General features: G+C 41.9%; 1 protein-coding gene across 4 annotated transcripts; it reads right to left on the bottom strand.

Moving 5' to 3' along the window:
• Positions 1 to 6,049: 6,049 nt before the first annotated feature.
• On the bottom strand, positions 6,050 to 15,793 carry LOC138638390 (solute carrier family 25 member 36-like). Of its 4 annotated transcripts, none has more exons than XM_069727630.1 (4): positions 15,672 to 15,793; positions 10,134 to 10,200; positions 8,749 to 9,038; positions 6,050 to 7,550 (listed from the first exon to the last, which is right to left on the bottom strand). In XM_069727630.1, the coding sequence occupies exons 3-4, from the start codon at positions 9,017 to 9,019 to the stop codon at positions 7,357 to 7,359; spliced, it is 465 nt and encodes a 154-aa protein (XP_069583731.1). In that variant the 5' UTR covers positions 9,020 to 9,038; positions 10,134 to 10,200; positions 15,672 to 15,793; the 3' UTR covers positions 6,050 to 7,356. The 4 variants fall into 4 exon arrangements, with proteins under 4 accessions (XP_069583731.1, XP_069583732.1, XP_069583733.1 ...); XM_069727631.1 differs by having other exon boundaries at positions 15,650 to 15,733; XM_069727632.1 differs by having other exon boundaries at positions 15,710 to 15,728.
• Positions 15,794 to 18,358: the final 2,565 nt, after the last annotated feature.

Genomic DNA, 18,358 nt, shown 5'->3' with positions numbered 1-18,358 from the left:
CGGCACAGATTTATGTGGAGCATCTATAGGGAAATATGAACGGTGCAGAGCACTGTATGGGGCAGTATGAACGGTGCAGAGCACTATATGGGGCAGTGTGAACGGTGCAGAGCACTGTATGGGGCAGTATGAACGGTGCAGAGCACTATATGGGGCAGTATGAACGGTGCAGAGCACTGTATGGGGCAGTATGAACGGTGCAGAGCACTGTATGGGGCAGTATGAACGGTGCAGAGCACTATATGGGGCAGTATGAACGGTGCAGAGCACTATATGGGGCAGTATGAACGGTGCAGAGCACTATATGGGGCAGTATGAATGGTGCAGAGCACTGTATGGGGCAGTATGAACGGTGCAGAGCACTATATGGGGCACAGATATGGGGCAATATGAACGGTGCAGAGCACTATATGGCACAGATATGGGGCAATGTGAACGGTGCAGAGCATATATGGGGCACAGATATGGGGCAATATGAACGGTGCAGAGCATATAGGGCACAGATATGGGGCAATATGAACGGTGCAGAGCATATAGGGCACAGATATGGGGCAATATGAACGGTGCAGAGCACTATATGGGGCACAGATATGGGGCAATATGAACGGTGCAGAGCATATAGGGCACAGATATGGGGCAATATGAACGGTGCAGAGCACTATATGGGGCACAGATATGGGGCAATATGAACGGTGCAGAGCACTATATGGCACAGCTATGGGGAAATAATGAACAGTGCAGAGCACTATATGGCAGAGCTATGGGGAAATAATGATCTATTTTTATTTTTGAAATTCACTGGTAAATGCTGCATTTCCACCCTAGGCTTATACTCGAGTCAATAAGTTTTACCAGTTTTTTGTGGCAAAATTAGGGGGGTCGGCTTATTCTCGAGTATATACGGTAGTGGAAATACAATCTTACATGCAGCTAGTAGCCATCCAGCCCATACTATAAAATCTATACCTGTGGGTGAGTTCACTAGGTTGAAACATAACTGTAGTAGGGAAGAGGATAAATTAAAAGAATTTGGTTAACTCATATAAATTTAGGGCTCGCAAATATCCAAATTGGTCGCTTAATAGAGCTACAGACAGACAGAAAACGCAGAGATTTATTGGTACCAAATGTGACTAATGGTTTGACCAAAACGAAATATATCGACAAGCCTCATGTATGCATACAATTTATCTCTCAGTTCAGTCAGATCAAAAAAAAAAAATTAATAAAAGGTTGCCTATTTTGTATGAAGACAATACGGTAATGGATATTTTGAAGGATGGAGTAAGTGTGGTAGCGAGGAGGCCACAGACTATTGGGGATATAATTGCTCCTAATTCAACCTTACCTGAATCCAAACCAAATACATGGCTTGATTGTAAGGGTTTTTTCAAATGCGGTACTTGAGCATGTAGTACGTGTGCACACTCGCATTAAGGCAGTACCTTCCAAAATACAGAAAAACAAAAATGATAATATAGTTTCATCAATTGTCACACCAAAAATGTAATATATAAAATAGATTGTGTGGTATGTCAGGTCTCCTATATAGGGTGCACGTCAAGGAAATTAAAAACGCGGGTCACTGAATATCTGAGGGATGTGAATAACTGCAATATAACAAATAGAAATGTATCAATGGTATCAAGACACTTCGGTATGAAACAATGGTGATACCACAGCCTTTAGAATTCATGGCATTGAGAAAATTCACTCATAGTCGTGGAGATGTTAAAAGACGCCTACTCACTAGAGATACATACATGATAGCCACCTTAGGGAGAGACCCAAGTTGGGCTAAATGTAGCGGGATGAAAGAGACCGAAAAGCCCTCTACTTAAAGGAAATACATAGTGGATGCTTTCCTGAAACGGAAAGTACTTGCAAGCAGCATAATACAAAGAATAGCAGGTTTACCCAGAATCCTTTGCAGTAGGCGGAGCTATGCAAATCATCTCTTTCCACCCCTGTCTAATCCACAGCGCTTGGAACCGCCAAGCGTGCAATGCTGCGGATTAGTTTCTAAATTTACACAGCCAACCAATTCCTACCTGTGGACACGTGTTTCGGGCTTTAGGCCCTCATCAGCACAGGGCTGGAATTGGTTGGCTGTATGGAGTGGGGCTCGGTGAGCAAGCGATACATACATGCTAGCCACCTTAGGGAGAGACCCAAGTTGGGCTAAATGTAGCGGGATGAAAGAGATGATTTGCATAGCTCCGCCTACTGCAAAGGATTCTGGGTAAACCTGCTATTCTTTGTATTATGCTGCTTGCAAGTACTTTCCGTTTCAGGAAAGCATCCACTATGTACTCACTAGAGAGGCTTTTTGGATATACAATCTTAATACTCGTTTCCCTGCGGGTTTGAACAAAAGGAGCGAAATCTTGTATCATTACTGTTAATATTTTTTCACATTTTTATGCGTTGTTTTATAAATTGTATTTTGATTTTCTGATATATGCGATTCAGGACCTTCCCATTTTATCATGTGATCAATGAAGGGTTTGTGATAGGTCTATGGATGCTATATGTGTAGCACTCATTTGTGAAACCACATGGGCATGAGTAAGATCCATAGTAATCGAAACGCGTTGCCACAATCCATGTAATCACCTGTTTTTGTCACAATCCATGTAATCACCTGTTTTTGTCCACTACATGTAAGGATTATCCTATTATGACTATGTTGGATTAATAAAGAATTTCACCATTTTTCTGGAGCATCTACATTTTTCGTATATTGCTACCTCTTGCTGTGGCTGTAAATGTTCTGGTGAAAAAAAAAAAATCTCCATTCTACCCCCTACCACGCAAGAGCAGTCACCTTCAACCTGGACTGGTTAGTGACACAGGGCAGCACTTATGGTTCATTTAAATAAACTCGCTTCCTTTTTTTTTTTTTAATGGATCACCTGGTTGATCCTGCCTTTTACTGGCCGCTCAGCACTTAGTGCTACAATCAGGTGTATGTGCTCTCCTGTATGTTAATCTTATTGATTACCTGGTTGATCGTGCCTTTGTAGTAGTCCAGCCTCAGCTGGTAAATTAATGCATTTGTGCCTCATTCTGTGCGCACCGCCGATAGTCACATCCGGTGCGCGCTACTTAATCAGTTATTCACCTGGTTGATCCTGTATCTGCTGTCGTGGCGCAATGCCTGCGCCGCATATCTATGCCAGAGCGTGCACCTGGTAACCACTTCCGGTGCACCCTGCTGTGCTGTCCTCCAGGTGCGCATCCAGTCATAACTTCCGTTGCGCGCCAAATTTTTCAGCCCCCTGCCCCTTAGTCCTGTATCAAACGTTCCGAGTACTGCCACCGGGTATTGTGTGCACGCGCGTACCCATTTTCCTGGTACCCGGCTGGGAACGATGCACGCCACGGATCTCCAGGAGTAGAAATATGTCCACGCCACGGATCTCCAGGAGGCAGCACAGCACTCACCCCCAGCATCCTGATGCTCCCCAGCGCTGCCTTCTTCAGACACTGCTCCATTGTGCAGCCTCAGGTACCGACCAGGGAGGAGGAGAACCTGCTTTCTATGCTCGACAGGGAGGCCCCCCATACCTCTGAGACTTACCCAGCCCGGGCACCAGTGTGCCTTACGGGCTGCATGGCCACTTTAGGTCAACGGGAGGCACCTAATAGTACCTACATGCAGCCCCTGAGGCTCAATCTTTGCCTGGGCATTGCCTCACGGGTTGTGGCCATGCTTCGCTCAGGGGAGCATGGAATACATGGCCCCAAGGCGACTACTGGTGAAGCAAACAAATTTCTGCCCAAATCCACCCGACTCAGGCATCCTCTTCTTCCGAAGTATTTATCTTGAGGGTTCCCCATCAAGGACAGGAAACCAACTGATGTGGAGAGACGAGCTGCCCCTTTCATCTTGAAGGTTTCCTGTCCTTGAAGGGTGGATCCCCTCAAAAAAAAAAAAAAAAAAAAAAAATCTCAACTTCAAAGCATTTGATAATGTATAACACTATACGTATTGAAAAAGTGACCAAGTATGGGATTGACAAGGCTATGGTTAGATGGATTCATAACTGGCTCAGTGATCGTACTCAGAGTGGTAATAAATGGTTACACATCTAATTGGAAGTGTATTTCAAGTGTGGTACCATGAGGCTCTGTCCTGGCCCCAATGTTATTTAACATGTTTATAATTGATCTAGATAAGGAAACTGGAGGTAAACTAATCAAATTTGCAGACGATGCAAAGCAAGCAGGGATAGCCAACTAAAGAGAAGTCAAAGTATTCAGAAGATATAGATGAGCTAGGACAATGTGCAGCAACTAATAGAATTTAACAGGGAGAAATACAAGATTCTACATCTGGGCAAGAAAAACAAATTACTTCTACAGAATGGGAGGAATAGAACTAAGCAACAGTATGTGAGAAAGACTGGTATACTAATGGATCCCAGCCTGCACATGAGTTTGTGTGATACAGCAGCAAGAAAGTCAAACTGCTCTGGGATGTATTGACAAGCATAGAGTTAGATCACATGAAGTAATTACCCCCACTACACTTCATAGGCCAGGCCTAATATGGAATACCGTGTCTAGGTCTGGGCAGCGTATTTATCATTCAAGGAACGGTTAAAGGATCTGTGAATGTATAAGCTTGTTTAAAAAAAAAAACAAAAAGGCAGACTTTATAGTCTACAAGTATCTGAAGGGATGTCATAGTGTACAAGGCGCATCCTTATTTTCATTGCTTTCATTTGCACATGGAAACACAAGAAGCAATGGAATTAAACTGAAAAGGGAGAAGGTGGATTAGATTTTAGAAAACTTTTTGAAAGTGAGGGTGATCAATGAGTGAACAGGCTGCCATGAGAGGTGTCAAGTTCTCCTTCAATGGAAGTCTTCAGAGACTGGGCAAACCTTTGTCTGAGATGGATTTGTGAATCCTACATTGAGCGGGGGATTTGACACGATGACCCTGGAGGTCCCTTCCAACTCCAGGGTCATCAGGCCATTCTAGGATTATTAATCAAACCAACTTAAATTTAATAAATACAAGCTGAAATACCAAACAACCCATGTACTAACGAGGTGCCATTTTAGGAATACATGGCATTTTTTCTAGGCCTTGTTAACCACTTTAATATTTCTTAAGAATAAGATGCATGGTACCTGGCCTGGGCACACCAACACATGCAAGTTGGCAGGGCTGACTCCAGGTTTTTGTGGGTCCCAGGCAAAAGTCTCACTGGATCCCCTTAACACAACAGCAGAGACATAGGTATAGTACAAAGCCAAAGACTAAATTACACGAGTGATAGGTAGTGATGAGAGCGTGTAATCGTTGCTCGGGTTTTCCCGGTCACGCTTGGTTGGTCTCCGAGTATTTATGACTGCTTGGAGATTTAGTTTTCATGGTGGCATCTTTATGATTTACAGCCACTAGCCTGCTTGATTATGTGGGGATTCCCTAGCAACCCCCAGATGTACTCAGCCTGGCTAGTAGCTGTAAATAATTCAGCTGCCAGGATGAAAACAATCTTCGAGCAGTCAAATACTCGGAGATCACCCGAGCAACGAGTACACTCGCTCATCACTAGTGATTGTAAATAAAACCGTGCAGAAAAATCAGAAATCCTTGCAGCGCGTGTCCTGGGGGAGGGATTCAAAAGTTTATTTAAATCCTCCATACAGTACGAGCCCCATATATTGCTTCATACAGACAGAATGGACACCATATAATGCGCCGTACAGCCCAACGGGCCACAATACTCCATACCAAAAAAAAAATAAAAATAATGAAGTGCTCAAACCTCCTCACAGGCCCGGACTACTCAGCAGAGGGTGCACAGTAATGATTATATTGCGCCCACAGTCCTGAGATGTCAGTCAAGTGACGTGAAAAACTGGAGCTGCGCATGAACAGGGAGAGGCAAGTAAGTGGGGTGCCCACATGTACCAGTGTCCGACGGCAAGTGTGCCCCCAGCTTGCCCAGAGACTAGGATAAAATTAACAGCTATAACACTATCTGAAAGAAGGAAAAAGGAAAAAAAAAAAAAATCCTTGAAAACAAAATAAAGATATTTATAATTTCATTTATTTCTGAATGGAGACAACTCTTCAATGTATATAACCAGGATTAGAAGGAACGTTCAATAAATACTTTAATACCCAAGCGTTCGATTACACTTCTGTAACTTGCGCTTTTGTAGTGCAGCCACCGAATGGACAGTCAAGATCTGGAAATGGAAGGTGGCCAAGATTAGGTACATAATTCAATTATAACCCTCATGGACAAGATTGGATATTACAAAAATAAAAGCGAACCAGAAATCAGTACTGCAAGTTATATGAAATATACAAGCATTTTTATAGTAAGGAAACTTTATAGTTTATCTGGTCAGTTTGGTTATACAGAAATGTAAGGGGCGACTGCTCTATTGAATGATTAATGAAAGACTGATAGCGTAAACTAATGCCTTGTATGAAATAATTAAAGCCTCTGACCGTGAGGTGGGGGATTTCAATGCAATGACAAGACAGCACCAAAAAGCTTAAAGGCTATGAAAAAAATAAAATAAATTGTGTGAAAATTAGTAAGAGGTGCAATACCATTTAAAAAAAAATTAGACTAAAAGAAGTGGAGAAAGCGGTAGCGCCTCAAGACTTCATATATATTTTTTCACAGTTGCGGTATTAGTGAGTGCCGAAAGTGATGTTTATAGGGGAGTAAAGATGGTAAATGCTGTCATTAGTGCTACAGGGGCCGACTGATGAAATGACATGAGAACCAAGATGGCCTGGCTTTGGTCATGGGATAAAAAAAAAAGTGCACATGTTCAGCTGATGAACAAACATCAGCCAAAAAAAAAAAAAAAAAATATATAGATAAAAATCCAACAAAACAGAATTTCAAGATGTGATGCAGAATACATCTCAAATAAGGAATCCTCATAATTACGTCAGGCCCAGTTCATACTTTCCCATTTGATGGGGAAAACCGGATACAGATACAGCAGGTAGAAAGACACGAGATATGGATGGCATATACTGGAGTTACATTTGTATACTGTAAACCAAAAAGGATGAAACGCTAATCTCATCAATGTCCGACTTAGAAAAGCCAAGTGCAATGCACCAGTTAAAGGGGAAGTGGCAATCCTGAAAAATGAGGTTTCCCCCGACAATACCCCATGTATTAAATTGCACGAGTGGCCAAAGACCACACAATGAAGGCGACATGAGCACTTCCAGCAGCAGCCATGATACATTCCATGATGGTGTCAGTCTTTGCTTGTTGTCACCATCATTACTTCAGTAGGTGCCCTCTGGTCCACTTTCACTCCTTTGGTCTCCCATCTTCACAGACAAGACATTCCTGGTTATCCATTCAGCAGGTAGACGACCACTTCGTAGGTGCACATCATTATCGCTGTGTTCGGGATCTGTCTAACCAGATGAGTAGTGAGACCACGGTACAGGGAGCCATAGCCTTCCTCCTTCACAACCAAAGACAGCGTCTGGAAGAAAGCTCGGTACTTTGTCCCCTCTTCACGTAATCTTGTCCGTACAACCTCTGAAATGGGGAAGAGAAAAAAAAAAAATTACCGTATATACTCGAGTATAAGACAAGATTTTCAGCCCATTTTTTGGGCTGAAAGTCCCCCCTCTCAGCTTACACTAGAGTCAGACCCATGGGTCGGGAGCTGTCTAATTATACTTACCTGCTCCTGGCACGGTCCCTGCAGGTCCCTGGTGCCACAGCTTCTTCCTGTAGTGAGCGGTCACATGATACCGCTCATTACAGTAATGAATATGCTGCTCCACCTCCCATAAGGGTGCGCTGCGCAATAGTCACCTTTCCTCGTTCCGATGCCGCGCCGTCTTCAGCAGTGACGCTCAGGTCAGAGGGCGCGGTGACGTGGTTAGTGCGCTCCCTCTGCCTGAACATCAGTGCAGAAGATGCTGAAGACGGAGCGGCACGAGGAAAGGTGAATATTGCAAGTGTCGGGGGCCTGAGCGATAGCAAGTGGGGCAAGTGTCTGTATGGAGCATCTTATGGGGCCATAATTAACATTTGTGCAGCACTGTATGGGGCAAATGTCTATATGGAGTATCTTATGGGGCCATCATAAACTTTATGGAGCATTATCCCATAGAATGTAAGTCCACATGGACAGGGTCCTCTCCCCTCTGAACCAGTCTGTCATTGTAAACTTGATTACTGTAAATGATATCTATAACCCTGTATGTAACCCCTTTCTCATGTACAGCACCATGGAATTAATGGTGCTATATAAAAAAAAAATATAATTATAATAATATGGGGCTCTTGATTCAATATCAATATTCAAAAACACTTAACCTACTGATGTCTCAATTTTACTTTTATTGGTATCCATTTTTACTTTTGACATTTACCGGTAGCTGCTGCATTTCCCACCCTAGGCTTATACTTGAGTCATTAAGTTTTCCCAGTTTGTGGCAAAGTTATGGGGGGGGGGCTTCTACTCGAGTATATACGGTACTAATATTTTAACAGTGAACTGAGCAAGGGAACATAACCAGGCCTAATGCTAATGGCAGAAATTATGCAGGGGGTAGCTTTAATAGCCATATACATGAGAGCAGGGGAACCAAGATGGCCACAAGGAGGTAGCAGTCAGTCACATGAGAAACTGCACTGAAGCCCAAACTGCTACAAGTGAAGGGGAAAAAAAAAAAAAAAGTAAAATTAAAAAAAAAAAAAGTAGTATTCATTACATGGCACTCACCATGAGGGTATGCTATTGAGGTGGCACAAGTCTTAGAAGTTGCGGCTGCCAACATGAGTCCAACAAAGTCAGAAGCTTCTTTCGCAGACTCCTCATTGTCATCAATGGATGATGCAATTTTATGTTCCAGCAGTTTGCGCTTAATACTTTCGTAAATAACAAAATGGATAACAGTTTCAGAGATTCCGGCATAGGAGGCTGACATGCCCCTGTAAAAACCCTTCACACCATCTGCCTTGTACACTTTGCGGATGCACTCCAGAGCACTCATCCGTCTTTCACCTCGGTTTCTGGAGGGGGAAAAAAAAAAAAAAAAAATTAAGTTGTGACAACGTAATTTGTAGCTGAACACATGTATGTTTTTTTTTGTGATTGACCTAGGCTGCTGTACACACAGCAGCCCTGCCCTAGGCTTTGTTTGATTGTGCACCTGTGTCCAAGCCTGTCTCACCCTTCATCTGTGGTGCTGGTTAGGCAGCGTGGAGGTTGTACATGAAATGTCTATGTCCAGACCTGGTCGGCCTTTATTTGTGCTGCCCTCTGGTGCCATGGGAGGGATTCAGAAATGCTTCAGGTACAGCTTGCATTTAATGTGGTCTTGCTTTTTAGAGGCCGTAATGGCACAGCGAAGATAACGTAGAGTAGGACTGCCCCATTATGAGAATGCCGTGATGTGGCGGCTCAAAGAATCGATCAATTGTTTGCTAAAGGTCTCATTTCTGAAATACAGTTAGAAATCAATATGTGCACTTTAGGTTTTGCATTCTGACCATAAGCAGCGCTGGCTTCTCCCCCTTTTTTTACTTTGAACACATGTGGGCTTAGTCCCAAGTATAATTTTATCTTTTTTGATTAGGAACGATCCAGGTGAATCAGATGTCCCTGCAAACATTTGTCGGCCTCTTGGAACACATGGCGGTGGTTTATTTTTATTTTATTTAACAGAAGGGTTTGTTATGAGGTGGTTTCATTTCAAAGTGAAAGATTCCTGAAGTCTCATGCACACGTTGCTTACTTGTAATCACAGAAGCTCATGTAGATTATTAGAGCAGTCAGTTATTACATGTCTCATGTACTGATAATGCCCTTTTATTTAAAATAAGCTCTGGAGGCAGATTCTCAGGACGATCCATGTCACGCTCAGATCTTAACAGCTCATTTACATATAAGAAAAACATGGAATTTCTCAGGAATATCTTGACCTCAGCCATGTATCATTTTATGACTTGCATGCCCATACAGATGGCACAGGAGGGCTGACAGAAACCCTTTAAAGATTGGAGTATGAACCAATAAATGAGCCTAAATGTTTGATAAAACCTTCCACACTTAATGTACCTTACCCTGTTTTCTGCCACCAATATTAAGAGACAAGAAAAACTTACCTTGCGTCCAGCTGCAGCCGTGTTTTCACTAGCCAGATGGGATTGGTGGCCGTGATCGCAGTAAAGCCTAAATAAATGACACGAATTCATTATTCTATATTACGTCAAAACTAACCAGTCAGTGATGACATGCACTAGTGACATTCTATAGAGGAAAAGGAGCTAGGTTTAAAGCTAGGGGAAGCATAGCTCAATATTACAGTAAACCTACTTCTACTAAGCCCCACAACCCAACTCTAAGCCAAAACCTTAAACTGAAGGTTACTTGCTTCAACAGGGAAAACTAAGTTATTTTTAAGAACTCAAAGGCAATAGGAAAAAAAAAAAAATTAAAGAAAAATCAAAGGTTCATATTGCCCTTCTGGTAAAGTTCTTGAGGAATACTACTATATCAGTAACATGATGGGAAAGTTTTAAATGCAATACAAAAAAAAAAAAAAATTAACTGGAAGTGACACCATGGTAGCTGAGGTTTTAGTAGTGTGAACTAAACCAATTCGACAGGAAATACAAAGGGATCCAGGAAGAGAGAAAAATCATCATAATCAATTTCCTAAGTCACACTCGTTTTGCCTAGGGAGGTGCTTACGCAAATATTAAGAGGACCTCCTTGACACAGGCTAAAACCCAACAGCGTCAGTGAGCATGTGCAGCAAGGACGACGGACAGCAGTGCGATTGGCCACAATAAGGGGAGTGGTCTGACTGCACATGCTCACAGAATACAGTCCTGTAGTGTTAATAGGACAGTCCTTCTGTACTAAAGTGATTACCTCCCTAGACAGAACTAGGAGATTAGGAATTCGTCCCCAACGATATTAGCAAAATATAAATTCATATTTTTACTTTAGCTATTCCTGGAGAGCCCCATTTAAGGAGAGTTTGTCACCCCCAAAACACCAATTAAACCTGAACACCGCACTCACTGTACTTCAGCAGGCGTCAGTGCAGGGATGGGGACTTAATGCAGGCTTACTCTGGGCAAGCAAGCGCTGTCAGTTATGGCAAAAAAAAAAAGTGCAGTGAGGACCCCAAATTTGCATGTGCAATACATACAAAAAAAATAAAGTAAACTGAAATCTATACTGCATATTTTTAAAGGGGCCAAGTCCCATATATAAATTGTACAATAAAAAAAAAAAAAAAAAAAAAAAAAAGCTACAAATACAGGTAAAAAAAAACAAAACACCAATGTACATTACATATAAAGGCAAGGTAATATGAGGGGCATATTGCGCCCCTCATTATCTTGCCTTTATATGTAATGTACATTCACATGTCTATTTTTCCTGAATACATTTTGTAAGTTTTTGAAGGATTGTTACTCCGTTTTTGGTGCTTAAATTGTAATCATGAAGTGACCACAATACAATTAGCCTATTTTGAGATGGTAGGCCTCTACAACTACGGTATCTGTGCTAGTATTGTTTTCATATAATTGAACAAGTAGATCAATTTGAGTTTTGGGGGTGACAGTACCTCTAAAGCACAGTCCCTTCAGTCTAGCACTCTCCCCTCCAAGCACCGTTCTATAGCACACATGCTTTATCGCCACCAGTACAGCTTTAGGAAAGGTAAAACAAAAGAAAATGAAATATGAAGACTTGCATGTGGTTATTGTCAGAGATCTGGCCATAAAAATGCAATGTCCAGATCTAGAAATAAAGAGTGCTGCTCATGCAGTGCCAGAGATGACGGAGAAAGACAACCATGGCGTGTTCATACACCCCGATATATTCTCCATTCACACAGAGCTCATGAAGACAGGCTGCAAACCAGATGCTTTGGCCCATGAGATGTTGTGACCATTGCCTGACTATTAAAGGGATAGAAGGAACACAATCTCCCTGACAAAGACTTAAAATGATGGACTTAAGCAAGGGTGATCAACTCTTATTCCTGAAACTGCTACAGTACACAGTTGTGGTGACTGTTCACGGCTCAAAGTGTTGAACAAGCCCTAGTACCAAAGGAATCCTAAAGGTGCAGAAAATTGGAAATTTCTATTAGAAATATTAGAAAATTCTGCACATTGATTCTTTGTGTAGGTATTCACTGGATGCCAGCCTTTCCAAAATCCACAATGAAGTCAGCAGTATGAATTAAATCCACAGCTTAATGAATACATGAAGATAGTTTCAGATTCTTTAGAAAAATAAAAATCTGCATGTTCTGTGATTTGTGAACATATCGATTTGTCCAGGAATGACCCACAGGTTTGTGGTGCATGAAATAAAAGTTGAGGGAGAGAATAGCAGATCTCCATTATGTATTTTTTTTTTTTTATAGTGTTACAGCATTTCATTCAAAGTACCAGGTTATTTTGCCGGTTATTTATCTTGATCAGGAATTATTCCTTTGGCTCTGTGAATCTTAAGCTTACGCTTTTGTCCATTAATTTTTGTACTGCAGATGTTGCTTTAGGACATGTATCTTACCAGCGCTTTCTCCCCATTTCTTCTATGCACTGGTTCTTTCAGCTGCTGCGATCTTGCTCACTTTAGCACCATGTTTGTGTATCATAATGGTTTAATAAAATGTTGTATTGATTTGTACCAAACCCCATATTTTTGGATGGCTCCCGTGTCAGCTATTTTTTTAGTGATTGATTACATTTACATCATTGACCCAGTCATCCATTTGTAAGCTGGTTTTCTGGTATTTGGCTTGGGGGTATGTCGTCCTCTGGCCATGAGGACCATTTTGTAGGTTGTCACATACAGGGCCTGTTCACATGACTATTTTCAGCCCGAGTGCTGTCTGGGGTAGTGCAGGTGAGTTCTCAATGAATCTGTATGTGGAGAAAAATGCTTGGATGCCATACACAGCCCCAGTAGAATCCATTTTTTTCCCCAGATCCATAGCAATTCTTTACACAGGAAACTGTAAATGGTCCTGTAAAGTATTAATTGCTGCTGTAAAACAGATTGCATTTGAAAGTCAAGAAAAAAAAAAAAATCCCACATTCCTGGATTAACCTGACTTTATATACGCTCATGTGAACCTACCCTTAGGTTTGTCAAAATTGATGCTGCACCTACTCTCCACAGGAGTGGGCCTTATGTCATTTACCAGGCGCAGAGATGGGCACTCATTTTAACATTCACAAGATGCAAAATATGATTTATGAAATAGCCAATTTATTCCAGCAGCTGAAACTGCCCTGTGAGATTACAGCACAGCGCGCCCTCATTGTGTTTGCTTTACCATGTTGTCCGAGCTTATTCATGGTCAGAAAGTTACACAATGAGTTTGTCATGTAATGCTGGGACAAGATAATACATTTGCGATTTGGCTCAGTTTCCAATGGGACAGTGCCCAGAACACACAAATATTGTCTAGATAATATCCAGAGTTGGCAAGCGGACTAAGGATGCCACCGTGCACGATCACCTGCAAATAAAACTCCGGCCAATGTGAAGCTGTAATAGCCCATATAATAAATTTACTGATACATCACCACATACCAAAGGCCCTAAAAGGCTTAAAAGGATTTAGATTCGTTGTAGAGTTTACTTTAAGGTACCTTCACACTGACCAACTTCACAACGATATCGCTAGCGATCCGTGACGTTGCAGCATCCTGGATAATGATATCGTTGTGTTTGACACGCAGCAGCGATCAGGATCCTGCTGTGACATCGTTGGTCGGAGCAGAAAGGCCAGAACTTTATTTTGTCGCTGGATCTCCCGCAGACATCGCTGAATCGGCGTGTGTGATGCCGATTCAGCGATGTCTTCACTGGTAACCAGGGTAAACATCGGGTTACTAAGCGCAGGGCCGCGCTTAGTAACCCGATGTTTACCCAGGTTACCATTGTAAAAAAACAAACAAAAAAAAAAAAAAATACATACTCGCATTCTGGTCCCCGTCACGTCCCCGGCGTCTGCTTTCCTGCACTCCTCCTGCATCCTGTGTAAGCGCCGGCCGTAAAGCAGAGCGGTGACGTCACCGCTGTGCTCTGCTTTATGGCCGGCGATGACACAGGATGCAGGAGGAGTGCAGGGAATCGGACGCTGGGGGACGTGTCAGGGACCGGAATGCGAGTATGTGTTTTTTTCCACATTTACAATGGTAACCAGGGTAAACATCGGGTTACTAAGCACGGCCCTGTGCTTAGTAACCCGATATTTACCCTGGTTACCAGTGAACACATTGCTGGATCGGCATCACACACGCCGATTCAGCGATCTCAGCGGGTGATCCAGCGACGAAATAAAGTTCTGGCCTTCTAGCTCCGACCAGCGATGTCACAGCAGGATCCAGATCGCTGCTGCGTGTCAAACACAACGATATCGCTATCCAGGACACTGCAACGTCACGGATCGCTATCGTTGTAATGTTGTTCAGTGTGAAGGTACCTTTATTCTACAGGACGTGCAGTGTCTGCGCATTGAAGTAGATGAAAATAGCTGCAAAAAAAAAAAAAAAAAAAAAAAAAAAAAAAGGACATGACCGCTCTAATTTATGACCCCAAACACACCTCCAGGCTGTGTAAGGGCTATTTGACCAAGAAGAGTGATGGGGTGCTACGCCAGATGACCTGGCCTCCAGTCACCAGACCTGAACCCAATCGAGATGGTTTGGGGTGAGCTGGACCGCAGAGTGAAGGCAAAAGGGCCAACAAGTGCCAAGCATCTCTGGGAACTCCTTCAAGATTGTTGGAAGACCATTCCCGGTGACTACTTGAAGCGCATCAAGAGAATGCCAAGGGTGTGCTAAGCAGTCAAAGCAAAAGGTGGCTACTTTGAAGGACCTAAAATATAACACATAACAAAAGTGTGAAACTACTGAAATTAAGTATATAATTCCACATGTGTTAATTCATAGTTCTGATGCCTTCAGTCAATTTTCATAGTCCTGAAAACACAGAAAAATCTTTACATGAGAAAGTGTGTCCAAACTTTTGGTCTGATCTATTTTTTTTTTTTTAGATCTAGGAGATTGGCTTTTAAGTCTACAGTCAGCCCCATGAATTTTTATTCATTGCCATTCTTATACAAAATAGAATGTCCATTCATTAAACTTTGAAGAGCTTTTCAGGCACTCCAAAAGGTGGCCCACCAGTCTTATGATTGGCTTTCAATACTTGAGGGAGTAACAAGAGCTGTGGCCCCTTTATCCAGGTACAAGAGTGTGGCTGTCCCTTGTACTACAATTGAGCAGAGTGTCACAGACTGTTCTTATGATTAGTCCGTATTCCGTGGTTAGACTCCACTGGTTGTATATTGCTATGGCCCAACATCCTTACATGGGCACAAAAACATAAGGTTTGTCAAGTTAGTGAATGGTTTACAACAAAAAGACAATTCATGTCAGTGTAATACTGATATTACACTTCAGTGAATGACTTGATAGAGGAAGGCATACAGAACCATGAGCCGATGAATATACACGCACACACCTCACATAAAATACACCTTTGGCTAACTTCATAAATCTGACTGCGATATCTGCATTTCTTAACATTTCTCAATGCTTTCTCTTTATTCCCCATTAAAAAAAAAGGTAATTACAATTCCAATGTGCTGTTCTTACTCTTTTGGCTGCAGATAGAAGCTGGGTCAAGTACTCACGAGGGTTAACTTAGTCCATATTTCCGCAGGACGAGACCTGCAGGAGGCGAGCATGAGATGACACAATCTCGCGCCTTTCACAGTGGAAATGTACAGTAAACGCCTAAAATAGACACAGGCTTTTCTGTATCGCAACAACAAGCAGTGGTCCACAACATTGCGTACCAATGAAGCCCACGGAGGCGGATTTCACAATATATAGACTTGCAGAATGGGGAAAAGAAAACAAAAAAAGAGTGGAGAAAAAGATAAAGGCTGAAAACAAGAAGGGTTTATAATTTAAAAGAGAAAAAAAAAAAACACATTACAAAAAAAACAAACAAAAAAAAAAAACAGGGGAACTTTCTTGCGTAAGGGACATTCCTTATTCTTAGTCTTTGATTTATACTTCTTGGGGACCTCCTATACTCCAGCCCCCAAATGAATGTAAGAAAAGAGGGGCGATAAGAGAAAAGAACAGACATAAGCATGCTGGACTTTCTCGAAGTTCACTCACCACTCGGACGCTAAAAGATATGGGTGCCGGATCTGGAGGTTGACTGGTTTTCTCAGCATCTCCCAGCGAGACCACAGAATCCTCCTTAGTATGGTGATCCGTCCGCATGCTGCCCGAGAGGCTTCTGCTGCTGCCATGGCGTATATGGCTCTTCTCATTTGTGTGAGACCGCCTCGCCTGCACCTCTAGCTGTGTCAAACAAAGAAAAAAATCGGCTTAAAAGCCGTAGCCAGCTCACCAACCAGACCATCAGACACGGAGCACGGAAGTTCGTCCTGACCCAGACGCCAAGCAGCAGCAATATACGAAAAATGTAGATACTCCAGCTCCAGTAAAATTGTGAAATTCTTTATTAATTCAACGTAGTCATAATAGGATAATCCTTACAGATAGTGGACAAAAACAGGTGATTACATGGATTGTGGCAACGTGTTTTGATCACTATGGATCTTACTCATGCCCATGTGGTTTCACAAATGAGTGCTACACATATAGCATCCATAGACCTATCACAAACCCTTCATTGATCACATGATAAACTGGGAAGGTCCTGAATCACATATATCAGAAAATCGAAATACAATTTATAAGACAAGGCATAAAAACGTGAAAAAACATAAAAATATTAACAGTAAAATATTAACATTAATGATACAAGATTTCATTCCTTTTGTTCAAACCCGCGGGGAAACGAGTATTAAGATCCTCTCCGTCTTTTAACATCACCCCCGTGACTATGAGAGTGAATTTTCTCAATGCCATGAATTCTAAAGGCTGTGGTATCACCATTATGTTTCATACCAAAGTATCTTGATACCATTGATACATTTCTATTTGTAATATTGCAGTTATTCACATCCCTCAGATATTCAGTGACCCGCGTTTTTATTTCCTTGACATGCACCCTATGTAGGAGGCCTGACATACCACGCAATCTATTTTATATATTACATTTTTGGTGTGACAATTGATGAAACTATTTATATTATAATTTTTGTTTTTTTCTGTATTTTGGAAGGTACTGCCCAAATGCGAGTGTGCACATGTACTACATGCTCAAGTACCGCATTTGAAAAAACCCTTACAATCAAGCCATGTATTTGGTTTGGATTTAGGTAAGGTTGAATTAGGAGCAATTATATATCCCCAATAGTCTGTGCCCTCCTCGCTACCACACTTACTCCATCCTTCAAAATATCCATAAGCGTATTGTCTTCATATAAAATAGGCAACCTTTTATTAATAATTTTTTTGATCTGACTGAACAGAGCTAAATTGTAGGCATACATGAGGCTTGTCAATATATTTCTTTTTGGTCAAACTATTAGTCATATTTGGTACCAATAAATCTTCTCTGCGTTTTCTGTCTGTAGCTCTATTAAGCGACCAATTCAGATATTTGTGAGCCCTAAATTTATTTCTGAGTTCACCAAATTCTTTTAATTTATCCTCTTCCCTACTACAGTTACGTTTCAACCTAGTGAACTCACCCACAGGTATAGATTTTATTGTGTGGGCTGGATGGCTACTAGCCGCATATAAGGCCGGCGTCACACTACCGTGTTTTACGGACGTAAGAGAGGTGCTGAAAATACGGATTGCATACGGTACAATGCTTCTCTATGCCCCAGCTCCTATCAGCCGTATTTTACTGATCCGTATTATACGGTGTTCTACGGCCGTAGAAAATCGCAGCATGCTGCGTTTGTCACCGTATTGCGCAAAAAATACGCCAATGAAAGTCTATGGGTGCCAGAAAAATACGGATTACACACGGACCAGCAGTGTGACTTGCGAGAAATATGCAGCGGTGTTCTATAGAAAAGCCGGCAATTCAGTGCGGTGTACAGTAAAATCACACTGACAGGTTACAATAGAATAGCTAAAATAAATGAATACACATAGTATAGGGGTGTGTATATATATATATATATATATATATATATATATATATATGGCAAAAAAGAGGCAGCACTCCATATAATCAGTATTTAACCTTGCAGGATTTAATCAACCCACTGTTCAGGGCGACGTTTCGGCTCAGACTGAGCCTTTCTCAAGGCTTGAGAAAGGCTCAGTCTGAGCCGAAACGTCGCCCTGAACAGTGGGTTGATTAAATCCTGCAAGGTTAAATACTGATTATATGGAGTGCT

Source organism: Ranitomeya imitator, chromosome 5 (genome assembly GCF_032444005.1).
Source record: "Ranitomeya imitator isolate aRanImi1 chromosome 5, aRanImi1.pri, whole genome shotgun sequence".
NCBI classification, from domain to species: Eukaryota; Metazoa; Chordata; class Amphibia; order Anura; family Dendrobatidae; genus Ranitomeya; species Ranitomeya imitator.
This window is presented reverse-complemented; position numbering and strand designations above follow the sequence as displayed.